A 27,346-nucleotide genomic window follows, 5' to 3' on the forward strand; every position below is an offset into this window, starting at 1 on the left:
AGGGTGACCCAGAGAAGAAATATGTGAACATATATGGATACTTCTTCCAAATGAAGAGTGTCCCCAATACAGGGTTCAATGATGAAATCATCTATATGTGTGAATTAGTGGTGAATATTGTCTTCCACTTTCCTCCATGCCTTCTGTGTGCTCATTTCTTCCTGTCCTTCCTAGTGGTAGGAGTTGGAAATATATGATGGATGCACTGAAATGTGACAGGTCACTTATTACTAGCTCATGTTCGGAGCCGTTCTTGTCTGTAATGACAGAGCCCTAAAAACTGGACAAGAATTAGAGATGCATCTTTAGAAGGTGCCCAGAGTTCTGACAGTGCACCCCAACAGCACCTAGTTGTTAGTTATGAGCCATCTGCTACTTCTCTTCAAATGGAGAGTACTGGAATTATTTGTCCTGAGATAGCAGTGACTGAGAAATTCTAAATTTCTACCTACCAGTCTTTTCCTAGCCAAACACTTGCCAGCTTCTTGGTTTAGTGGCCACTCTCATTCTTCCTAGGGCTCTTCCAGGAGAGGTTGTTCTGCTACTGCCTGTCTTTGGCAAAATTCTTAATTTGGACCTGGCAGCCCCTTATCCCTGTAGTTTCCCATAACCTAGCAGCTACATGATCAGGAATGAAAATTAAATTTGTTCCTATGAGAAATAAAATTAGCAGGGGGAATCTGCTGCCAAAATAAATTATGCCCCTCATTTGCATAGCCAAATGGATTTAAAAAATTATTCACTACTTAGCATTGAAATCTGTTTGTGTGGATAATTAGAGCTGAGGAGTTTGCCATTCTAGGGCATTCCCCTATTTCCATTCCTTTTCTAGTGCTTCATCTGTCCCTTTCAAATTTAAAAATTTCCCCTATCTGTCATCCTCCCATCTTAAATCAAGTACTGGGACTTTGTCTATAAGGCCTGTTCCTTGGATGAATCGTAGAAGTCACACTTAGCATTTGCTCTTAAGTGCATAAAGTCCTAGAAAGATCTTATAAAGAAGCAAAAGGTAGGACTCCCATGATAGCTTATGATTTTATTCTTCAATTATAACTTGGACAAAGTTGGTAGTGAAGTTCCACAGAAGGATTAGGGAACAGTAGGGCAGGGAGGCAGAGCAGTTTTATAAACACACACACACACACACACACACACAGAGAGAGAGAGAGAGAGAGAGAGAATCTTCGCTACTCTTAAAATAGATCTTTATGATTAATGAATACTTTGAATATTGCCTCCTTATTTAACTACCCTACCTTAAGAAAGAAATCATAATTTAGAGGACTCTTTTAGTCAGCTCTTTTGCTTCTGTGACTAAAGGATGCAACCAAAACAATTGTAGAGGAGGAAATTTTTATATAGGGGCTCACAGTTTCAGAATTCTCAGTCCATATTCAACCAGTTCCATCCTGACAGAAGAGTGTGGCAGAAGGACGCAGCACAGATGATGATCAGAAAGCAGACAGAGAGACTCTACTCTCCAGATATAAAATATATACCTCATACCCACACCCCATGAACCACTTCCTCCAGCCGTACCCTACCTACCTCCAGGTACTACTCAGTCAATCCCATTAGGGATTAATTCACTGATAATTTAAGGCTACGACCCAATGATTTATCCTCCAAACCTTCTTTCATAGTTTCACATGTGAACTTTTGGAGAACGCCTTATATCCACACCATAACAGGGACAGTCTGAGAAGGATGTTCATACCAATATAGGGAACTTTGAAAAAATGAATTTATCACAATGAATAAGGTTCAGAAGTGCCATTCTAAAAGTAAAACCCTACATGACTTTGAACAGATCTCTAACCCTCTCTAAGCCTGTTATCCTTTATAAGGTGTGAAACTTTTTCTAAGTTCTTGATTCTTTAGTTTGAATTTCACAGGCTGACAGAAATGATGGTTCACTCATATTCCAACAGTTTAGGAGAGTATCCTTGCAAGTTTAAAATGGGCAAATTTAGAATAACCCCAAAGAAATACTGTTTTACATTAACAGGTGGGGAGTGTATATGGAACAGATGGCTATAAAAGCTGGAATGAACTAAAGATATAGGTTTCCTTGATGTGTCTATCCATAAATGAGGGTAGAAGGCACTCAATGGATTCTTAATGGAAAATTAAGGTGGTTGAAGGGTCCCTTTCTTTCTGGGTTTTGAGTACCCTTGCCATAAGTAGATTGCTGAGCAAAGTGAAACTTGGAAGGCAAATCAGCAATTTCACTCCTGCTCAGAGGGCTTTTTCCTCTCTGTCTTCCTTAAATGCACATTCTTAGAAGCAGCTGCTTGAAGCCTTTGCTCCCTTCATTCTTTCTTCCCTAACATGCTTCCTGTGGAGGTGCCCACAGAGCAAGTGAGGAAGCGCGGTCTCCAGATGCTGAACCTGCCAGGGTGGCGGTAATGTCTACCTCGCCTCCTGCCTTTGTCACCTTCTGTCTATCAGTGTGGTACAGATGAGGCACCAATTGCATTCTTTTATTGAAACTGCAGTCATAAAATGTAAATAATTGGTCTTTTCCCATTAAATGTGAAAAATAGGAGATAAAAAGTAGAAAGCTAAATCTAGTTCAAGGTCAGTATGCAACCATATGGCTTTCTATATTGCAAGTGTAAAATAATGGTTTCCTCAAATTCCACTTGAGCCCCTGAGCAAATCCACTGACAGCCTCTGATGTATGTGCCCGAGCAGGACCCCCATTGCATTGAACAGCTCATATCATCATCATCATTATTATTGGCTGCTCAGGTGACTAGCTAGAATGTATTTTAAAAGAGCTATGGAGGGTCGCTGCAGCAAAGACCTTAGCTGTCTTCATATTGAGGTCAAGTCTATAGAGGCAGAGTCAAATGAAAATTGGAGAATAGCAAAGTTTCCCCACCTGAACATAAATCTGGAGCTTGCCTTGCTGTGTTTGAATCTCAGCTCTACCACTTGGACCATCACTCACCCTCTCTGTAATAGTAGAACCTGCCCCTGGTGTTACCGGGAAGATGATGAGATATGTGTAAAGACTCTATGCAGCCCCCCCCCACCACCACCACTGTATGCAGGTGTCTCCATATTGGCCGGCATCCACAATACCCCGGTCTCTGAGATGGGAATTGGAAGACTCGGGTTTTCATGCAAGTGTCGCCGCACACTACATGTGTGCCAACTTTAAGAAAATTTCCTGGACCTCAGACTTCTCTCTCTGTAGAACACTGAGACTCCATGAGTTTCCCTCCAGGATTCTATTTGAGGTTACGTGATCCAGGGTCTAGGTGTTCCGGCTGAGATATAAGGGGAATGTTTTAATGTAAGAAGTCTATAAAAGTCTTGCTGCTTCAGTTCACAGCACATATCACTGTCACCTCATTTCATTATGGAAAGAATGAAAAATAAAATAATTTTATTAGAAAGTTACGTTCCAGGAAAGTGTCAGGAGATCTAAGTATATTTCTTTATTTTTATTAATATAACCTATGATGTAAGTCTCCCACTCTGGAAGAATTATACCTCCTTATATTTTAACTTTCCCTAACAGCGCTGAATTACTGATTTTTTATATTAAAAACCAAAACTCTTATCTCTAAAATCCTGTGCAGAATCGGGTAACCTGTACATCCTTCCTTCCAAAGTTAGGGTTTGATTTCTGAAAAAAATGGTCTCATAATTAAAAGTCCTAGAAAAGCCAGATGATAAAGTGAGGGAAAGTGGAATGAAAGAAAAAAATTGAAGTATTTTTTTTAATATATCATTGTTCTGAGGATTGCAAAGATCTATTTAATACAATGAATAAAAACTTTCAGTATTTTCTTCTTTCTGCAGATAAAAGAGGCAAACGAAAACTTACAAGAGGATGAAGAAGATACAATTGCAGATTCTGCATTTCAGAGCCATAACCTAGGTAAAAATTCATGTCTTGCTTCATCTTTAACTGTGAGATATTTTCCATCTGGGACATTCCTAGTGACTGTGTCTCATGCCTGCCTCCATCAGGACTGAGCATGGTCACCTTTATCTCTTAGACATTAGACATTATTGCAAAACAAGTGCGTCAAAGCACACCTATGGAGAAAACAGGTCCTCCTTGCAAAACAAGGCAATTCAAATCGATGAGAAGGGAGTATTTCTCAATATAAAACGAAAGTGACACTGGCTGTAAATAATTTCTTTCTCAGGGGAAACAACTCTGAATGAACCCAGTGTCTATAACTTGCTCAAGAAGCAACTGAATGCAAGTATCTATTATTTAGAAATGTAAGGTGGTGACTTTCTTAAATTGAAAAATTTTAAAAATTTCATGTTTTACATATAGAACCAAATAGAACTGCAAAATCTTCAACTCATTTTCTTCATCATTTCTGGTTAGAACCCTGAATATGGACAGACCTGTCTCTCTGTTAAGTTCAACTTGTCAGCTATTTCATAAAATTGTGCATAACACCAGATAGAAAGGAACTAGGGTTCCCAACACAAAGGGACTGAGCTATTTTCAGATGGGAGGGAACCATGATGGAAGAGTTATTGGTGACTGTGATCCTTGTCAGGAGATTGAAGAAGTGCTAATTTAATAGCTCCAGGCCACCGTGGATCCTTGTAGAATTAGTTGTTCCTTAGGCTTGAAAATGGCTGTGAATGTGAGCATGCTAAGGGGTGATGGGATTATTAGTCCAAATCACATTTGGGTATAGCAGAGAGCATTGATTTCCATGTTCCAGGACAAGACAGCCATACAGATCGCTGGTTCCCGGTGTAATCATGTGTCTATTTCTCTTATGTTTTCACTGCAGTGTCTGTCAGCTCTTGGTATCCCACAGCTCTTGGTGGGGACACTTTGGGCTGATTTGCCAGTATACCCAGCCATCTTCTGCAAACTATAATTTACAATTTATCTCAGAGAGTTGTTGTACCCCCTCCGCTTAATGAGACTGGCACACCATTATTTTTCTTTTCAGTTGTGATTGGGAATACAAAAAGTCTTAACAAACAACTGAATGAATGTAGTATGAATAAGATTCTATTTCCAAAAAGACATCATTTATTATAGTTGTCAATGTGAAATGCTTAAACTGGTATCAGTTCTGTATAGTTAGCTAATATGCAAGTTAAATGTTGTTTAATATTGTTTAACAGCCTTCAAACACGATGCTATGTAAAGCCCCGCTGAATCATCATTTTTCCATAATGAGATGTTCTCAGCTTATAAAATAGCATATATAAATTAGAGGCTGAATTTTTGTTCAAGATAACAATAGTAATCTAAATGTTTTTAGTAGACTAGTAATCCTTTAGATCTGCATTGTTAGACATGACAGCCATTAGCCACATGTGACTATTTCAGCTTAAATTAATTAAAGCAAGATAAAATTAAAAATTCACCAAAAAATGAAAGAATCAAATAAAAAGTAAATATAAAGATTCAGTTTCTCAGTCACACTAGCCACACTCTCAAGTGTTCAGTGGCCACATATTTTGTATGTTCTGTATGGACATTTCCTTCATCATGGAAGTAAACTTGGACCATCTCTGTGACAGTGAATTGACTTTGTCTTCAGGTCATTGTACACTTATCTCTTCAAAGTCATAGAAAGTCTATAAGATGTAATGACCACAAGTAAACCAACAAACAAACCTGGCAAAGCATTACTTATAAAAAATAAGATGGTCTAAACATGCTTCCATAATCACAAGTCTCAAGAAGAGAGATGTGTAGCAGCTCAGCAATGTTATCAAAAGCCTGACCCATTGTACCTGTCTCCTCAACCATCATTCCATGTTGGCTTTTTTCTGCATGCTTGTTGCTTCTGGTTGCAAATTAATTCCCTCCACTCCTGGCATCCCATTCACATTTGAGACACAAAACATAAGGAAGAGCAAACTCTCCCCAGAATCCCTCCTGCCAATGGATTCTATCTTACATATCATTAGTGAGAAATAGATCATCCAGTTACTCCTAGCTCCAAAAGATGATGGGAAAGTAAGTATGGCACTCCAGCATTTTTTTTTCAAGGAGCAAGGAGTGGAGGATCGAGACTACCTCTGGGGCTAGATCACCAATAGGATCACCACACACCTCTTACAAAGCTCCTCCATTTTAAGACTGAATAAGACTCACTGAAGTCAAGTGGTTGTCTCCATTCCCCAAGAAAGGCTGAAAATATATATTTTGCACCCTGACAAAAGTGATTTTCCTTTTGTCCAACCAGTGTTTATATATATGCTTATAATATTCTATAAACATTGAATATATAGCATTTTCAATGATAGCACCTGAGCAAATTGAAGTATGCTCTGCTTCCAGTTAAATATCAACCAATATCTTTGACAGAAGAATAGTAAAGAGGGCTGGGGTTGTGGCTGAGTGGTAGAGCACTTGCCTAGCATGTGTGAGGCACTGGGTTCAATTCTCTCAGTGCCACATATAAATAAATCAATAAAATAAAGGTCCTTAAACATCTAAAAAAATTTTTTTAAAAAGAGAATAGTGAATAAAGTTGTGAATCTAAATGTTTGCATTTCTATGGTTGGGGTAATAATATTAGTTTAATCAAAACATTATGGGTGTATAAGAGAAGATATTAAGTAAGCATATTCTATGTTAAAATTTAAGGTTTGTGAAATGAGTAAAATAGTGCCACTAGATTTTTTTTCCTTTAAAATTGTCCTACTAAATGTCAGACTTCCATGTTAATAAACAACTAACAAATGATAGCCTAGCCTAATGGAAGTATTAAAAGAAATGATCACAACCACCATACTTCTAAATTTTGTTTACTGCTACTTAACTATAGTAGTTTCACTGTGTATATTCTACTATTTATTTACTAAGATGAAATGACAAATAGTAACTTAAATACCATTGTCTCATATTTAAAACTTCAGCTGGTGTTAAACATCAAAAATAATTCCATAAGTGGAGACAAGGGATTTGGAAATTCTTATAAACAGGATAAAATATAATTTAAGGAATTTAAGGAAGAAGCCAAGCAGAATCCAATGGTATCTACAAAAACAAGTATACACGGGAGACTCATGAAGTGAAGTGTACATGTTATTTCCCAAAACTGAAAAGAGTTAACAATCTACCCAGTTGTCCAGTGAGTAAATTTCCAGTGCTTCATGGTTGAATGAGACCTCTGTACTCCTCCTCATTGATGGAGTATACTCCTAATCTCTTCTGCAGGAGCCAATGGGAGGGTTCCTGCCACCACATTGTAGCTTGACAAAGGACATGGTCCAGCTCAAATGATCTGGCTTTCCTTGGATAGCTCTGTGAACTGCCTTGGAGTTCTCCCTTCTACCATAGAAACTGATGATACTATCTCCCAGGGATCCTCCCCCTCCAATCTGTTGTCCACCTTCCATTCCTCCCCAGCTGGCCTCTCTTGCTGGCAGCTAATGTATCATGCAGGAGGGTAATAGGTGCTTAACGAGTACCTTTGGGTGACTTAACAGCATAAGCCAATTCATTTCCATTTTTGCAGAGTCTTTCCTTGCTAATTCCTTGTTTTTTCCTAGACTTTAGCTAGCTAATATGGTAAACTAACTCAAGTCACTATAGTAACAAATTAAGCCAGTATCTTTTCGGGTCATGCATTTGCATTGTAGCAAGGAATCAGGTAAAGTTTTACCTCTAGTTAAGTGGAATTCTTGGAGCTATAAGTTTCAGGCACTCAGAGTGTTCATTTGAGCACATTATGGGGTGAGGAAGAAAGGGCAGGATCAAGACTACCTCAGATAATGAACAGCACAAGCAGCAGTACCAGGAAAAAGAGATCTTTTTTTTTAAAATAATCCTAGTTCTGCCTTAAGGCTGGAAATGAAATGAGACAAAGCTATGTTGAGCCAAATAGAGGAGCTATGAGATTCCATGAACAAAGACTGTTTAACCTAACACATAGACCTTGTTCCTGTCAACTTTTATGATCCATCCAAAAAGCATCTAATCTTCAGTAGTATTGGGCCTGGTCTGCACTTAGGTGGAAGCAGAAGGAATAAAAGAGTCACAGGGTGTAGAGTTGTTATTGTTGAAGAATTGCTATGCCAGATTCAAATGAAGGTCTGCACTTGCAGCAACTTCTTCCCCCAGAAGAACAGAACAGTCCTGGTGCCAGAGCAGGTATAGCTGTAGCTGTTTCTTTGGTCAGGGGAGAAGGACAGTCTCCCAGACTCTTGAATCAAGTGCTTCACTTACTAGAGAAAGAAGCCCAACCTTGGCACTCACCTCATTTGAACCCACTTTATTGTTTCAGAGCCCTGATAGAAAAACAAATGTGTTTTTAAACACATTATTTTTTTAAACCTAAGACTGAATTATCTGTTAGTACCAATTGTATTAGATTTAGGCAGGAGTTCAGAGCTCCAGTGGTTTAAATAAGAATAAAAATGCCTTGCTGTTAGGCATGAAACTCCAGAGGGAGGTGGCCTAGGCTAATAAAAGGGTGCCAGACTCCTCCAGTCTTGTCCTAAGTGATAGGATTTCATCCACAAAGGAAAGAGAAGTGGCCAAAGGAAACAGCATGGAAAATACCAACAGCAAACTACAAAGGGGGAGCTGTTCCTCAGATGGATTCCATTCCTCATGTGATTTCTATCTCAAGTGTCCCCTCAGGCTCTACAATGTCCTTTCTTGTATCCACTGTCCAACTGGTAGGAAAGAAGAAGGGATGGTGAAGGACACAGTCCATCTATTTAAGAATACTTCCCATTAGTTGTACATCCTTTCTCTAACATCTCGTTGGCTTTAAGTTGGTCCCATAGCATGGGAAGCACTGTTCCAGGCAGACAACCATATGTCCAACAAGAAATAAAGATTTCTTTAACTCTGAACAAAGGAGAAAATGGAAATTAGAGGACGTCTCGCATCTAGCCTGTTGCCCACCCCACTAATATTATCTTTTCCAACCTCAGCCGATCTGTGCTACAGGAACACAAATTATCACTGTCATTTAAGAAAGTCATAGGAAAATTGGAGAGTTATTGTGAAAGATGCAGTTGATTTCAGTGACTTATGCTTTGTTGCTATTTTGCACAATCTGTACTTGTATTGCTCTCTGTTTGGACAGTTAATCTTGAGGAACTTTTGGAGAAAATGTATTGAACTTGGATTAATTTTCCACCACCATATTTATGAAAAAATACATAATCAGTCACCAACAAAGTACACAGAGATTCAAATAAATCTCTTATGGAATACAAAGCATCTAGAATTTTCCTTTCTCTAAAATTAAAGCTATTGGGACAGGAGGGCTCTAGTACCGTAGCTGCCAATGAGTTGAAATTTTTGATAATTTGTGTTTTATTTCAAGAATATTACTAATTTTCTTTAATGAGAAAATTTGAAGAAAATTTAGAAATTTAATGTAGAAGAATGGTATTTATATTTTAAATAAAATTAAATCAGATCCTAGAAAGTTGACCAGACTTTCATAGCTTTCTGAGAGGAAGGATGATTATGAATAGTGTGCCAACTTAGACTTAATCATGGAAAGAGTGAGCTACTGATGATCTATGCAAAATATGGGTAGGAAGTGGAAATGTTCTTAGTTACTGCTTGGATGGTACAGGTTCTTTCAACCTCTGAAGACTGGCAGTACATTGGAAGTTATCTAAATAATAATGCTATGGATGGAGAATTGGATGGTATGGTTTTACATGATTCTAATCCCATATTAATACTTAGGAGGGTGATTTTAGCCCTGTATTTCTATACTTACAAATGATACCTAAGAGGCACTGAAGAGTAGTAGCTTAGACAAGGATGCTTTCACTATGGCTGCACTGAACTCACCTATTTAAAACTGACTTTGGGTAACAAACTCCAAAGGGAGAGATTTACATCTGGCCAAGGCAGAATGAACTGTAGACTCATGTTAGCTTCATGTCTGGTCTATATGACCCATGAAAACTGGACCATCTTTTTGACTAAGGACTGGAAATAATATATGATTGTTCATCCATTGAGTATCGGTTGTGTAGCAAGCCCTATGACCCTCTTTCTTTCTCATTCCATCATGGCTTGTTCTCTGGGTTGACCAAATGTCCACTTGCTCTTATGTGTACCTTCCTCTCACTATGAGAGACTCGCCAGATAAAGCTTTGGTGGAGATCTATGTGTTTGTGAGCATACTGAATCCCACTTTTTTACTCCCTCCATTTTTTTCCAGTGGAAAGAGAATTGTATACTTAGAGTGTTGAAGGTATGACTTTTTTCTTACTATAAAATATTTACTTGTATAGATTGCACCAGGAAGCTAAATTCTATTTTATTCAATAAGACTATATTGTGTATTTTCTGCAAGTCATGCCCTGCGTCAGATACTGGGGATACTAAGATAAATAAGACATAATATCTTCCCTCTACAACTCCAGTCCAGTAGGTAAATAGAAACACAAACAGATAATTTGAATACAGTGTGATCACTGATAAGATAGAGGTGTTCTCTGCATACATATAAGGCAATAGGGTACAACCCAGCTATAGGTGGAGTTGAGAGCATTGATTTTTATCTGTTGGTAAGAGAGATGTCCTAAAAGAGAGAGATGTTCTTCAAATCAAGAGAGATACTGTGAGCAAAGGTCTGGAGATAGGTTCCTGGCATATTATGGGGGAGGGCAATTGGTAAGAGACCAGCTTATGCAGAGTAGAGGACAGATTTTGAGGATGAAGTAAAGACAGAGTTGGGTTCATGGGATGAAACCAGATGGTGGAGACCTTGAAAGTCAAACCCAGATTTTTGAACTTACAGACAACACATGGACTTTGGAAAGTTTTAAATGATGACCATGATAAAAGGTACCTATCCTATCACTATGATGCCCACACTTTGACATTTAAAATAAAAACACATTTTCACTTAGCTTTGGGCCAACCAAATTGTGTAGGCACCTTTATCCTCATGAAATACCACTCCTCATCAGTGCTGTGCTTGGATAAATAGAGTTATTTATTTGTGTAAAAGGATGGGCCACTGGCAATATATACGAGTTTCCAAAAGCCTCCCTGCTCCAAAAGCACCCCTGCCAGCCTACCAGGACATGTTTGACAGCCACCAATTAATTGGTGACTGCATTGAATAGAAAGTCCTCTAGTCACTTGTCATGATGCATATGGTCTCTGGAAAAACTCACGCTAAGCATCACTGGCTGATTGCAGTGGTGAACTAATACCCCAAAAGAATGAGCTATGGGGCAGGTACATTTTCCTGCCTGGGGATTCAGAAGTACAAGAAGGAAGGATTTGACATTTAGGAAAGGTAAGGATGGCATGCTTCAAATCAGGAAGTTGAGCTGCCAGAGGCAGAGGCAGACCTGCAGTCCTAGGGAGTACCATGAATTAACCCAAGTGCCCAAAGGGGAAGGGCCCATTGAAAAGGTAATGGATGGGACACATTAAGTTCTTCCATTTTTCCACATTTTCCCAAGGCTGATTTCTCTGAAGTAAAAAGCTGAAGAAACTGAACTAGTTATATATAGAGAGATCTTTTTTGTTGTCGTCGTTGTTTTTTTTTTTTTTTTTTGTACAGTTCCCTCAATTTCCTATGCACAATTAATTCACTTAAGTATAAGAATGTGTCTATGACTATGACATAATAAGGCATAGGTGAGGGTCAAAACAAGGTCAATGGCAATGTGCCTCATATAAGAATCCTGAAAGCTGCTCATGTGACAGAAAATTCTGGAAGAAGTAAGATAATGCTATATATTATATACTATCAATTCTTTTTTTTAAATTTTTTTTAGCTGTAGATGGACACAATATCTTTATTTATTTCTCTCTATGTTGTGTTGAGGATCTGACCCAGTACCTCACATATGTGAAGCAAATGCTCTACCACTGAGCCACAACCCCAGCCCCACTATTGATTCTTTATTAAGAGATTTCTGTGTGGTGGGCACTGACCTAAGTATTTTATGTCTGCCCCTTGTTTTATCCTCACACCAACATAGATATGATATAACGCAGATGAAGAAATGGATGAACTTAAAGGTCATGCACCCTGCTTAGCAGCATGACTGGTATGCAGTATAGTCATCATTCAAATCCAGATTTATCTGTTGAGGTAAAACAAAGTAAATAAGAATTCTTAATGATGACTAAGTATTTTGGAAGATCACTGTTCTGGTCCCAGAGACCACGGATCCTTTAATTAGAGTATTTTTCCAGAAGTCAAAGAAGGACTCAAAGAAGTCCCTGGGTCAATGACTGATCCAGGCAGGTTTTGTAGTTCACGTGAGTAAATCAGAGAAGTGATGGGAATTTTTTATATACCTTTGTTTTATTTTTTTATTTTTATGTGGTGCTGAGGATTGAACCCAGGGCCTCGCACGTGCTAGGCCACAAACCCAGCCCCTGATGGGAATTTTGAGGAACGGAAAGATCATGACCCATCCTAGGGAAGTAACTCCAGTTATTATCCTAGAAGATTGCTAACCCAATGTCGCCAAGTCTTTATGTTTTCACCAGAAGCTTCAAATCTAGGTTTTTATATGAAATATGGTTCATTAGAAAATGTGGGCTCAGGTCCTTAAAATTTTTTTTAAAAATCTTCCAGAGACTTCCATTTGTGTGGCGATAAGCCAAATTAGAATTTCAATATCTTTGTACAGAATGCTACACCTAAAAGTATAGATTTCAATATAAAATCTGCACATTTCCTCAAATGTATGACTGAGCTGCAAGTGAGGAATTCATCAGAGGCTAGGAAGAAAGCCTTAGTTCATAGGGGAAAGAGAGTGCTAGAGCCAGCATTTGTTTAGGGACTCTGTGCTAATCTCTGGTGAGCTGGAGCTAGGGGACCGGCTGTCCCAGTTTGCCTAGGATTTTCTTGGTTTTAGCATTGAAAATTCTTATATCCTGGGAAACCCTCAAAACTAGACATACTGGAACAGGTGGTCACACTTTATGGAGCCTTGAATTAAGGAGCTAAACTGTTGACAGATTGAAAGCAGAAGGCCCAAGGAAAGTGAGATGTTAGATCAAAGAGACCTGCTTTCGACCTGCAGCATAAAGTTGGATTCCCAAGGGCAGTCGCTACAAACCCACCCTGCAGAGGAAGGCTTTGAAGATAAGAACTGACTAAGCCTTAACTCAGTCTTAGCTCTAGCTGGGAAAAAGAAAAGGAAGACTTCTCCTCTGCAGACTCTGAATCATTAGCTCAGGGACCTAATTCACTTTCTTTGTGTCTCCTAAATCTCCCAGCTTGATATTTTAAAATAGTCCCACTAATGCTTTTAATACTCCAGGGAAGAAAGTGAAGGAGGAATAGATGAAACAAAAATAGCAAAATATTAATATTTTTAAAGTCGGACAATGGGCATCTGAGGATCTATCACACTTTTGGAGTGTATTTGAAATTTATGATAATGAAAAGTTTTTTTAAAAAATGTAGACTAAAGTTGATAGTATTTCCTAGAGAACGGCAGAATCCAACTCAAACGCTCTCTTTAGACACTCACTCTGAACTTTGCATACAAATAAGGTTTCAAGGACAATTGACTCAATTAAAAAAAATCACTACAATATGAGAGGGGAAAATGGCTCATTAGTTCATTAGTGATACTCTGAAAAAAGAAAAGAAAAACAATCTATAGAAAGAATCCTGCAAAGACTATAGAATTTGAAATTATCCAGTAGAGAATATAAAAATATTAGTATATCAAAAGAAATAAAAATGGAAAATGAAAGTTAAAGGAACAAACAAATGAGCGGTTGGGTTCGAAAAAAGGCACAATAGAACTTCAAAAAAAGTAGGAATTGGTTAGATAATGTTTCTCACAACTGAAGAGATAATTGCTGATAAGAGTTGAGAAATTACACAAAATGCATCATAGACAAACAATGTGAAGCATAGGAAAGAATCAGAGACACCTGAAGGACAAGATAATGCAACCCACATACATCTAATTGCAGCTCCAGAAGGAGAGAACAGAATGAACAGGGCAGAAATAACATTAAAATAGATGACAACTGAGATGTTTGCAGAATTGGATAAAGTTACCAACCCTCAAATTCAGGAAGCCAAATTAGTTCTAAGCAAGATAAAATAAACCTACACGAAGGCAAATCTTAATGCAGAACACCAGGAAAGATATTTAAACATAAGTAAAATACAGATTACCTAGTAAAGGATGACAGTTCAAATGGCAATGAACTTTTCTATAGCAACAGTGAATGCCAGAAAACAATGGGATTGGATATTCAGTGTGCTGAGATATATTAATTATCAGTCTAGAAATGAATACTCAGAGAAACTATGCCTCAAAAACCAGAGTAGACAGGTATATTTTCCTAAGCTAAAACAAAACAAAACTGAGTTTTCTATCATTACATCCTTGCTACAGTGATTTCTAACAAATGGACATGGATCAGGAGAAAAGCGATCCCAGGAAGGACTGATATTGAAGAACTAATGAGTAAAGTTATAAGCATTTTACATAACAATAAAAGTTATATGAATCTGTACACACATATACAAATATCTTTTACTAAAATATGTCAAAGTCCACCAGGATTCACTTCATGTATCTATTAACTCTGGCATGTTTGAAAAAAAAAATGTATTAGCTTGAGAGGAATAAGATGCTAGAAGGATAGATCAGGTGAGGGCTGTAGCAAATCGTGGAGATGAAAATTGAATTGCTTAATGACATGTGCAGCTGAGAAGAGAGCAGGGAAAGCAGTCTTGGGAACAGGATGCTCTTGGCTTGAACAAATCCTCAAACAAAAGATGTGCTCAAGAGAAGGAGAATGGGCTACAGAGAAAGGGAGACTATCAGTTTGCAGTAAATCTATTACAACACAGAACTGATCTAGGTACTCTTTTTAATGAGTCATAGACATGCAGACATAGCTGACTGCTTCTAAAGAGAAGTCCTCATTTTTTTTTAAATTGGTAGTGCCTGAGAAAATAACTTATCAATGTCAGTCTTAATTTCTTTCATCAGCCCATTGATAGAATGTGAGAAGAGTCATTTAGCCATCATCTTATCACTGGTACAGTGTTGGCTGCACTCATTTTGCACACAATCAGATAAAAGATGTTTGCTTTATCTTTGCTTTCACACCCTGGTACAGCTAAAAGCTTTTCAGGAAGGGGACAGAATGAGCTGAGAGGTTACCGGGTTATGAAACATTGTCACAGCCTAGCCAGAAGCACCGAATCAATTTCCAATATGTTTCCTACGTAGCTAAAACCTATACTCTGGAGATGTTATTGTTTGATTACAAAAGCAGAAGGAATTTCAAGAGAGACTTTCATGCCACTATGATAAACAGTCTCTGCCTGTAACTCGATTGTGTCAACTCCCAAACGGAAGGAAAATCTACTTTAAGGTGACTTTCTGCCCATTTGAAACTCAGCCTTGTGTTCCACCTTGAGAGCCCCTTTGGAAGGAATCACGTGCAAGTGTGTATTTGGGACAGGAATCAGTTATCTTGCTTCCAGGCAAAGTGGTACATTCCAAAGACACTCTTTTCTCTCTGTTGACCTGGTCATCAGAATGTTCTCCTAACGTCAAAAGTATTTGTGCATTATTCTGCTGTTAATAAGTATTTTTAAAAAATCAATCACTTTCCTACATAAACATAATTTCTTTAAAGTACTACTTCACATATTCTAAGTTACAATTGAATCAGATTTTAAAGGAGAAAAAGTGGCAAGGAGGAGGCAGTGGTAATGAATGTTGGCAGTCAAGAGGAGACTGAAATTTTGGATGCTATGACTTGGTACAAAACGTTTCATCTCTCTGTGTCTAAGTCTGTTCAGCCATAAAGGGAGGAGAATTTGTTCTAGAAATAGACTACTGCTTCTGATAATCTTTGAGGTAACAAGTTTCTACCTGAACTTCAGACTGTCCACAACCATCCATGTCGATTGAGTTCCCACATCCCATGAGTGTGTGAGAAAAGTGTTTCAGTAACAGGTTCTGAATACACAAGTTGCAAAGCTGAACCAGCAGCAGTCTCTGGGCAGAACTTAGACATTGTGCCTAGCAGTCATGTTACCACCACCTGTTTGCCTAGAGCTGTGCATTTTGGAGAGTGCTTCCACTGATTCCCTTGACAAGCTCATAGCCAGGGTGTTACATATGCAGACAGAGGCCCTGGCAAGTTCCTGAACCTCTTTGAGCCTTCATCTCCTCGTCTGCCAAATGGAGATAATTGTAATATTTGAAGTCACAGTGAAAGGAGCATTAAGTGTACTTGTGCACGTGAGCACTTGAAACTACTCCAGGTATGAGCAAGAACACAATTGTTGATCTTCATTGTTGTAGTTACTTAGGACTATCTAATGTATAGGTTACTCTAGGTGTTATCTCTCTGAATGGTGAGGAAGATAAGGCATGAAGAAGTGTCCTTGTCTTGTTCATAATTCATCCTAGGTGATGACAAGAGTCCTATGGAAGACTAGACTGCCTTATAACAGAAGAACTTAGTCTTGGAAGCTCCTACTCATAAACCTCACACATGGATACAAAGGCCTAGGATGGCCTTCTGCTCCCAGCAAGTCCTCCAGCATCACATTCCCCACACTCTGAAATGCACCTGAACCATCACCACCTGTCATCTGCAGCATCTTACCTGATCCTTTCTGCCTTCATCCTCTTCCTCCCAAACTGTCTCATGTCCTGATATTTTGCCCATTTGAAAAGTTCTAGTGTGCACAAAAAAACTAAGCTGCTCCACAGCTAGGGGTGAGTCGCTTTCATTATCCAGTGCTCAAACCTCAAAGCACAGCCACAAACCAACTTCAGTTCAGTTACTAAATATTTATTAGGTATTGACTTCATTCCAGGTATTGTACTAAACCTTAGGGGTATGAAAATGGAGACTCCATAGGCTGTGGATTTGTTGAGTTTATCTGATCTGATTCTGAACCAGAATCCTTGTTTACATCTTTTTCTTAAATTTACTTGAAGATTGCATCACGCTAATCTCTCGCCTTGATATTAAATTCTACATAAAGGTCAATTTGCCTGGCCTGTTCTTTAAATTTTTCCTTAGGCATTACCAAAAATAACTTGATGACTATAAAGAATCCTATTGTTGTAGATGATCAAGAACTTACTTCCCTTCGTAGTTCCTAAATTATGTGAACTTATCCTTCTTGGCATGCTGGCAGAGACAAATAATTTCTTTAAAACAGATGGCATGCAGAGCCATTGTTTAAATGTCAGCTCTGCTGCTGTTTATTGCCCTACTTATCCAGGGAGATATTTGCATGCTGGATTCACCTGAGCAATTGGTCTGCAGTGCAGAGGAACTAGGAAGCTTATTTGGGCGTTATTTTCTAATCAAGCCCCTTCGATATTCCTATTAGGTTTGGGAATGACAGGCGCTATACCCGTGACTTTATTTTTGATGACTATTAAACTTGTGTGCATTATTGTTTTATTTTGATAAAATAGTAGGATTGGCTTGTTGAATTATTTTCAAGAATATAATATTTGGCAGTGGAATAGTTTGGCATTTCCCAATAGATCCTGTGACAAGAATTCAAGGGCAAGTTAATTATCAAGAAGTACAGGAAAGACCAATAGGGGACAGATGTCAGGCGGAGAAGGGAAACCATCAGTAAAAGTTAAAGGCACATTGTTATCACACCAGCTCCACCAGGGCCAGTTACATAATTTGCACAGCCCAGTGCAAAACAAAATGCAGGGTCTCTTGTTCAAAAGTTATTAAGAATTTCAAGACCAATACAAGGTGGGAAGGAAAAGAAAAGTGAGAGAGGATTCCATGAAAATAGAATCTCTTCTGAGAGATCAATGGAGTAGGGGAAGGGGACTGTGGAGTAGGAAAGACGGACAGGAAGGGGGAAGAGTGGTGGAATAAATCTGCCCCAACTTTCCAATGTACATATATGAATATGCAAAAGGAACTAATTTTTAAAAATGAATAGAAGAAAGATCAGTAGAATAGAGGAACGGAAATGGAAAGGAGGAGGACAGGGAAGTACTGGAGACCGAATTAAAGCAAATTATGTTTCATACTTGTATAATCATGTCAAAATGAACCATAACATTATGTATAACTGAATAAAGTGATTTTAAAAAAGAAAACAGAACTGAATTTTTGTACAGAAACAGCAGTGGACAGGGTCCTGTGGGACTGCCCAGAGCACACACATATCAGTAGCCCTGGTTATTACCACGAGAGACAGAGAGACAGAAGCTTAGCCTGCAGCTTCGGGTATATAGAACCCAAGTCTCAGAGTTTTCCCACCCGAGGAGTGGGGGATCTGGGTATCACCAACTCCCATTGTGACTGCTGCAGAGCTGCTTCTGGGGCTGTTATTGTTGAGCAAAGAGATGGTGGTTCCTGGAAATTAGAAATGTTCAAGTAGTAAGGTCCACTTGAGTAAGGCAGTACCAGCAGACTCCCAAATATTATGATCCTGAATGACCTATTTCTCCCATCTGAGCTTCATTTGCCTCTTCTGGGAAAAGGACTTAGAATTATTCTCAGTCTATTTCCACAAGATTTGAGGCACCTGCATCCATATCATACTGGGAAAGGAGTTTTAAAATAATTTCATTTCTAAGGAATAGGGATCTCCCACAAAGCTTAGGGAGGAGTGGTATTGCCAGGTTCACTTCTACTGAGTTTGGAATACCCTTCTTCATGTGTTTATTTGAAGAAGATATAAAAACGGTTTGAACTAGAAAATGATTTCCCCTCATTTTAGCTCTTTAATCATTTCTGTTTGCCATAAACATCAGCTCCTTAATTACTGTTATTTTATGTTGTGGTTAATTTATATTATGGTTAATTCAGCTTGAATAAGTCATGGGGTACCCAGGTGTTTGATCAAACACTGTTCTGGGTGTTTCTGTAAGGGTATTTTGGCATGAGATTATCATTATTATTACTATTATTTACCAGAGATTGAACTCAGGGGTACTTAACCACTGAGCCACATCCCCTTTTTATTTTTATTTTGAGACAGGGTCTCACTAAATTCCTTAGGGCCTCACTAAGTTGCTAAGACTGGCTTTGAACTTGAGTTCCTTTTGCCTCAGCCTCCTGAGCCACTGGGATTTCAGGTGTGCACTATCACATCCTGCTAGACAAACTTTTAAATTGATAGACTGAGGAAAGAAGCTTGTTGTCCTTAATGTGGTAGATTTTTATACAATCAGGCAAAGACCAAAATTGAATTTTAAAAAAGCTGACAACCACCCCCAACTCACTCCTATCACTACCACTAGTCTGGAAAGAGAATTCTTCTTCCTGCCTGCCTGACTTCCAAGTGGGACATGATATTTTTCCTGTTTTTGAACTGAAACAGGTTTTTCCTAGGTCTGGAGCTCTTCATTGACCCTCCTAGGCCGCCATCTTTCGGACTCACCCTGCAGATCTTAGGGCTTGTCAGCCTTCATAATCATGGGAGCTAATTCCTTATAAGATACACTCATACATATCTTCAGTTGGTTCTCTTCCTCTGGAGAATGTCAACTAACACAATTAGATGTAATTAAATTTTACCAGAATGATTAGGATATCAACTATAGGAGTTGAATTGCTGTCAGCAACCCAGGTTTTCTTGTCTAGACCCAGGAAAACTGAGCCAGTAAACTTACATCCTATAAACTGGGAAGGGGTGGGGAGAGACTGTAGATGCCTGTATTCCACCCACATTTTCACCTTTTATGTAAAACAACAGAGTAGGCGGCACTAATGAAACCTACTTATGAAAAAGTCTCTCCTTTAGCCCTCTGGTTTCATGAAAGCAAACAAAGGTAGACATTTTTACTTAGAATAGATCTGAATTCAAAACACATCTCAATATCTGTAAGATATGAACTTCCTCACAGAGGTGCATGACTTCTGTAGACATACTCACTTCACGCCAAGGGGACCAAAGATGCTGGAGACCTGGTGTGGGGGAAGGACATTAGGCCCTGGAAATCCGCTTGCCTGCACCCAGCATATTTATACATTATGCAGTAATAGATCCCTATTAGGGAGAATTTGTGGTTTAAAGCGGAGCTCCTCTAAGGGCAAAAATGTGATTTCAGGCATGCATAAGATGCTCCTGCTAAAATCACTGGAAGTTGCTTTCTATGTAGTTAATTGTAATGACTGGTCAGAATCGTGAATGCCAATTAGAGCACTGTGCAGCTCACATGTTGTCCTGCACTTGAAGGAGATGGGGCTACAGAGAAACCCAAATTAAATATCCTTCCTCCTCATAAACCAGCAGGTCTAGGATTTCATGGGTAGGATGCTGAATTTGCCCCAGATCTTCCTTTGTAAATATGAATTGTACAGGATTTTGTGATGAAATTACCATAAAGAAGGAGACTCTACTCTTCAGGGAGTATTATGGTTTGGATGTGAGTAGTCCCCAAAAGCCTATGTGTGAGACAATGCAAGAAGATCCTGAGAGTCTTCATCCAATCAGTGAATTGTTTCTTGTTGGGATTAACGGGGTGGTGATTGGAGGCAGGTGGGGTGTGGCTGGAGGAAGTGGTTAATTGGGGGTATGGCCATGGGGTATATATTTTGTATCTGGAGAGTGGAGTCTCTGCTTCCCAATGATGTGAGCTGCTTCCCTCTGCCACACTCTTGCACCATGATGTTGTGCCTCATCTGGAGCCCCCAGGAATAGAGCTTACTGTCTGTGGACTGAGACTTCTGAATTCATGAGCCCTCAAACTTTCCCTCCCCTACAATTATTCCGGTCAGATTCTTGAGTTACTCTATTGAAAAAGCTGACTAAAACACGGAGTAAAAAAACATTCCCATTGGACATCAACCCTACATGAGAGAACAACATATTGGAGTCACACGCACATACCTGCCTCTACATTAATTACCTAGGGATGCTTGAATCCAGACAGATTTTGAATCTTAACTCTGCCAAATTCCATGCCCTGGGATGATCAGATCCTTGGACAAGGAGTGGGTAGAGGCCATGGGGCACCTACATAGCTTCAGTTAGCCATGTCTGTTAGTGAGCTTGTACTTAGAAGGATCATGAAATGTTTCCAAGGCAGCATTCTCCAGGCATTCAAAACAGAACCTGAAATGAATCTTTCAGAAACACGTGGGCTGGGCTGGGCTGGGCTGGGCTGGTCACATTGGAGTTTCTCCTTTCCCTCTATAATTAAGCAGGTTTTGCTGTCACAACTCTGACAAGTTCCATTCCATTGCCTTCCTCGGGACCCCAGAGAGAGACTTTGGCCTCTGCTTCCCACTCCTCATTCTGCTCCCTCCTTAATTTCTTCCAAGTCTGTGTGGAGGCTGGAAGACGGGGCTTCCCGTGTGTGCTGAGACTTACTTGACACATTCTCAGCATGTTCATCCTGAAATTCACTTAGCTGCCTTTGTCTTCCTACTTAATCCACCTTCAGCAACACTACCCATTTAGAGTTTTCCTTTATGCTTCCCCAGATCCCCATCCTCCTCACATTGGCTGCTCTCTTAGTCTCTTCTCCATGCTCTAACTTTGCCTCCTACTTTTAGGACCCACCCCCCATCCCCACACTTTATTCCCAATTCTTCACCTTTGGAAAAACCAGTCATTTCTGTGGCTTCTTTCATCTCTTTCTTCCAATCTCCATAAAATATATGCTTTCTAAAGAATCAGTAGCATGTTCAATATTATTCAACATTCAATGTCAGTGTCATTTTGCTGGAAAGCCACATTCATATTATGACAGTTGCCCTAGATGTACCAACACATATTTTTGATAACATCTTTTGAATTTTTATATATTGACCTTGGATCAAAATAGTGCAGCTTCTCATCACATTTTCTGTCAAGTCCTGTTTTGTGTTTTTTTTTTCCTAAATACCAAACAAAGGGCAAAAATACATAAGATTCAAACTTCAAATGCAGGATCATAAGTGCTAAACTAATTTCTGAGCCTTCACGTCTTTCATACACCTTCCCTAGCCTCTCGGGAATCAAAACAGTGCACCATAGAGAGAATTGAATCTGAAACCACTGTACCTAGTTTTCAGTTAATTTGGCCTCTTGGTTGATGAATCTTTATTTTAAATCTTTGCCTCAGTTTCTACATCTGTTCATTGGTCATACTAATTTCTGCCTTCCCCAGATCAGAGCATGGTTGTTGGGAGAATCAAAGGAAGAGAAGGTCATAGCAACATATTTTGAATATAAAATGGTTCAAAAGGGCAAGGGACTCCTTTATACAGCCTCTGAGCTCTGCTGGATACTGAAGTCACAGTCATTTGCTATCTAGTTTTCACTATTTCCACTCCTACCAAAACCCTAGTTGGAACGCTACCCTTTTTAGCCAAGCAAGTACTGGAGGGGTTTTTATTTTCCTACCTATGTCCTTTCTTTTATAAATCTTTTAAAGGAAAAAAATTCTACCTCTGTGATACTCTTGTTCTAAAGATCCCAAAGACCAGAACCTAGGCCTAATGTAAGAATGGAAGCAGATGGTGAGAGGCCAAAGTCCTGGGGTATGGCTTGAGTGTGTGGATGGTAGATGGGGAAAGATAACTTGAAAATGACAGTCTTTTTGAATATGAGATAATTTTAGAAAGTGAGATTGAAAAGGAAGAAAAGTAAAAGGGGTACATCAAACCAAATAGGTTTTAAGATGCATCAGACTATTTATTTTAAATGATAGCTATAAAATCTCATTAGAAAGGAAGTGCTGGAAAAAAAAAGAAAGGATTCTGACTTGGTTATAAATGGTTCACCAGCATTCATAATGGAGTGTAATTGAATTAGAAAAAAAAATAGAATAAATACCACAGGAGAAAACCTAGAAGATGAATATATTCTCAGCAACATCCTGGAATTTGGTCTAGAGAGGAAGAGCAAGCAAGGTTGTAGTAGTTGCAGAGTAATGGAAGAGGCCTGGGCTTGGTATTAGAAGACTTGGCTTTAAATCTTGGCTTCTGGGTGTGTTCTGCTATCCCTAGGAGACATGTATTCTCTGGGCTTTTGTTTTCTTATTTGTAAAATAGAGATGATTCCTGAAACAGTATCGCTGTAAATTTCACTGAAGTAATGACTAAGAAAGATCATAGCAGGCATTATGATTGATCTCCCTATCAACATTCATTTCCACTCCAGGCCCGAAACCTGATTCATGCCCCTGTGGTCATCTTCCCTGACAGTGATTGGTTCAGAAACCTAGCCTGGGCCAGTCTACAAATGGCATTCTCCAGGTGACCTGAGTTGGTCCAGGAATGAGTTTATGACCTGTGTGGCTAATTTTCAGGGAATAGGGTGGCTGGAGGTTTAGAGAGAGTTACCGGAAGAGTCAGCTCCTTTCTTCCTCTAGACTTGGGAGTGTACATCTGATGGTGTGGAGATGCCACAGCTAAAGATCAAACTGGGTCAGAGTGAAGAAAACTAAAGGAAAATAGAGGCAGAGACCCTGAAGGAAGGAAGCCCAGAATCTGGCTATAATTCTGCAAATACCACTTCATACTGTTTAGCACCTGACCTTCGGGCAGGAACAGCCTTACTGATTCAGCATGCTTGGTAAACTGAATGCAGAAGGCAGTACAGCAACTATGCAGCGATCAAGCCTTCCAGTTTAGAGTTTTTATAAAGGCTTCAGTCAAAAGCCTGCTTTTCCTTCTTTTAACTACAAGTCTATAGAACAATTATTAACTTCCTTAAACCTGAATTCCCTACTGTGTAAAATGTGTCATTACATACTGCATAATGACATAATGCAAGTGAAGCACTTGCCCTGCCTGTAGTGAGCAATCAGAAAATGTTGTTATTCTGTAGAAATATGTTGAAGGTCAAATGCATTTGCCCAGAGCATATATAGGTTGCCTATGGGGTCATGACTTAAAGGCTGTGATCCTTAAGGGTCTTCTCTGTGGAGGAGTACCTAGGGCACACAACCAGAGAACTTCCAAACTAGAGGAATGCCATGCTACATCCCTGGCACATTCTTTGATACTGAGGATCCCCAACCATCATAGATCATTTTCTATTGCTATAACAGAACAGCTGAGGCCAAGTAATGTCTAAAGAAAAGAAATTATTTTACTTACATTTTTGCAGACTGAAAGTCCAACATCATGCAGCCCCATTGATTTATGCTCTGGTTATGGGCCTTTGGATCACATCGAAATATGGTAGAGAGCATCATGTTAGGACCACACGGGAGAAGGAGGAAACAAGGGATTCGGGGAACAGTATTGCTCTTTTTATGACAATTCACCCTCAAGGGAACTAGTAGGTGCCCCTTGAGAGCTACACTGATCTCTTCCAAAGGCAGGGCACTCCATGACCTAAACACTTTCCACTAGGCCCCACCTTGTAAAGGGCTCACCACCTCCACACTACCACACTGGGAACCTACCTTCCAGCTCTCAAACCAATCACCAACCCAGTGGGGAGGTTGATGAGCACAGAGAATGTGAGTTTGGGAGTCATGCTGGCAGTCTGGCAAGTGACCATCTTCACTTCCCAGAGCTCTGTTTTCCTCCTCTGTAAAAGGAGAATTGTGTTAGCTACTTTCCAAGATTACTGAAAGCATGAAAAAGTACACAAAGCCCTCTGTGGGCTTCCTGGGCCTGGGATAGAGAAATTACCCCAGTCTCACTCCTCCTGAGTCCTGGCCAACACCTCTTTTAGATGCCTCTGAGGATAGCTCAATACATACCTAGGGAAGATCCGGTTCTCTCCGTGTCCCCTGTGTTCAACCAGAGTTTCACTTTTAGATGTCTGTAAGTCTGTATTGGCAGCCTGGCCATATGATATTTAAGTGCACAAATATCAAGGTGTAATTTACAGACACAAGAATTCACTCTTTTTTAAGTGTACAGTTTAGTGATAGATGTTTACAGTTGTGTAGCCACTGCTATAATCAAGATGTAGAGTATTTTCATCTCCCCAAAATGGTCTTTTATGCCCCTTTATGGATAATCCTTTCCCAGCACCACTAGTTCCAGGGAACCACTGATCTGCTATCTATCACTGTAGTGTTCCTTTGCCACAATTTTATGATATTTTGGATATGTCCTCTTTTAATAAACATATGATTTCCAGAACCACACATGTTTGGTGTGTAGCAGTAGGATGTTTGGTTTTCTTGAAAATTAGTATTTCATTGGGTGGTTACACCACATTTTATTTATCTATCTACTAACAGACAATTTGCTTGTTTCCAGTTTGGGCTTATCATGCATAAAGCCCCTAAAACACTTGGGTATAAGTCTTTGATGGACATATATGTCATTTTAACTCTAGTGTGTTATTGCTGAGTTGCTTGATGTGTATGTATTTCAATTTTGTATTAAACTGCCAAAATGTTTTCCAATGTAATTTTACCATTTTTTATTCTTATCAATAATGCATGAGATTTCCACCTGCTTTACATCCTCACCACCACTTAGTATTGTTAGTCTCTTTAATTTTAGCCATTTTTATGGAAGTGTGTATATCATTGTGGTTTTAATTTGCATCTTCTGATGACTAATTATGTTGGCTATATATTCTGGTATTGTTTTTCATCCATGTATCCTCTTTGGTGATACATGTCTTCAAATTTTCTGTTCAATTTTGTGTTGAATTGTTCAGCCTCTAATTACTGAGTTACAAATGTTCTTTTTATTCAGACTCAAGCCCCTCTTAGATATCCCTTTGCCATTTTTCTCTCAGCCTTTTCTTGCACTTTAATTTTCTTAACTGTCTTTGAAGACAAAAGCTTTGAATTTTGATCAAGTCTAATTTATCATTTTTCCTTTTATGATTTGTGTTTTGTGCTCTTGTCTATTCCAAGGTCATGGAGGAAATAAAAAACTCTTCAATGCTTTCTTCTAAAAGTTTTCTGATACTGGCTTTTATATTCCTGTCTATGCGTTAATTTTTGTATACAGAGTGAGGGTCATTTTTGCAGTTTCCAGTCCCTTTTATCGAAACACTATCTTTTCTCTGTTAAATTACCTTGTCATCTTTATCAAAAAAACAACCTACAAAATATGTGTGATGCACTCTCTGGAATGTTTGTTTTGTTCTACTCATCTATATGCAAATCCTTACCCAATACTTCACTGTCTACGGTATTGTAGAATTTAGGTAGTATCAGTTCTCTGACCTGATTTTACATTTTAAAGAATGTTTGCATTTCCAAATAATTTTAGAATCACATCAGTGTCTGTAGAAAATCAAACAGTGTTTTGGTTAGGATTATATTGAATCTATAGATAAATTTGGAGAGTTGGCATCTGAACAATCTTGAGTCTTCTGATCCATGAAGATGGCAAATATCTCCACTTAACGTCAGTATTTTAAAATTTCTCTCTGCAGTACTTTGTACTTCTTACTGAACAAGCTTTACCTATATTTTACAAGGTATATCAATATTTCTTTTTTTAAATGCTGTTAGGAATGATACTGTATTTTAATTGCCAATTATTTATTTCTAATATGTAGTAATATAGTTAACTTTTATGTGTTAACCTTGTTTCACATGATTTGGTAGAATTTCACAATGTTTTGGAAGAATCCTTAGTATTTTCTACATACAAATATATATTCATGTTATTTTCAAATAAAGAGAGTTACACTTCTCTCTAATCTCTATAGTTCTTTCTAATCTCTGAACTTCTCTATTACTTCTTTCCTTGCCTTAGTGCCCTGGGTAGGACCTCCAGTATGGTGCTCAAAACAAGTGGTGAGAATGCATATCCTTAACAGTTTCCCAATCTTTTGCTCTCTTCTCACTGTGTAATGATGTTTTCTCCATGTTCATTATAGATGTCTTTCTTTAGATTGAGGAAGTACCTTTCTGTTCCTCCTTTGCTGAGAGTTTCTTCTTTGTTTATTGTGAATGGATATGGAGGCTTGTCAAATGTTTTTTCTTCATCTCTTTTTTATTTTAACTTTTAAAATTTATTTTATTATTTTACTTTTTAATGTGGTGCTGAGGATCGAACCCAGTGCCTCATGCCTCACAAGTGCTAGGCAAGTGCTCCACCACTGAGCCACAACCCCAACCCTTTTCTTCATCTCTTATTTAATTTTTTTTCTTTCAATATCAATTGAGTTTTGAAACTAAACAGACCTCATCTTGCTTGGATAAACACAATTAGTAAAGATTATTTTCTCCTTTCCCATGTTGCTAGAATTGATTTACTAATATTTTATTAAATACATTGCATACCCTTGATGAGAGATATTAATCTATTGTTGTTTCTATTTTACGATGTCTTTGGGTTTGATATCACCATCATGTGGATATTAAAAAATGATATGGAAAATGTTCTCTCCTGTTTTCTGAGAGAGTTTATAAAGAATTAATAATTTTTTTCTTATGTTTCATAGGATTTAATTGTGAAAACATCTTGGCCTATAATATTTTGAGAAAATATTTTTAACTTGAAATTCAGTTACCTTAA

At 38.6% G+C, this 27,346-nt stretch overlaps 1 protein-coding gene across 1 annotated transcript in view; it reads left to right on the forward strand.

Annotated features, from left to right (window-relative positions):
- The window catches only part of NCKAP5 (NCK associated protein 5), an 858,948-nt gene that overhangs the window by 752,121 nt on the left and 79,481 nt on the right, over positions 1-27,346 (forward strand). Inside the window, exon 15 of the mRNA XM_081262221.1 lies at positions 3,817-3,895. Coding sequence (XP_081118347.1) covers positions 3,817-3,895 — 79 coding nt within the window. The remainder of the gene's footprint in view (positions 1-3,816; positions 3,896-27,346) is intronic.

This window comes from Spermophilus citellus (genome assembly GCF_964194105.1).
Source record: "Spermophilus citellus genome assembly, chromosome: 11".
Classification (NCBI taxonomy): domain Eukaryota; kingdom Metazoa; phylum Chordata; class Mammalia; order Rodentia; family Sciuridae; genus Spermophilus; species Spermophilus citellus.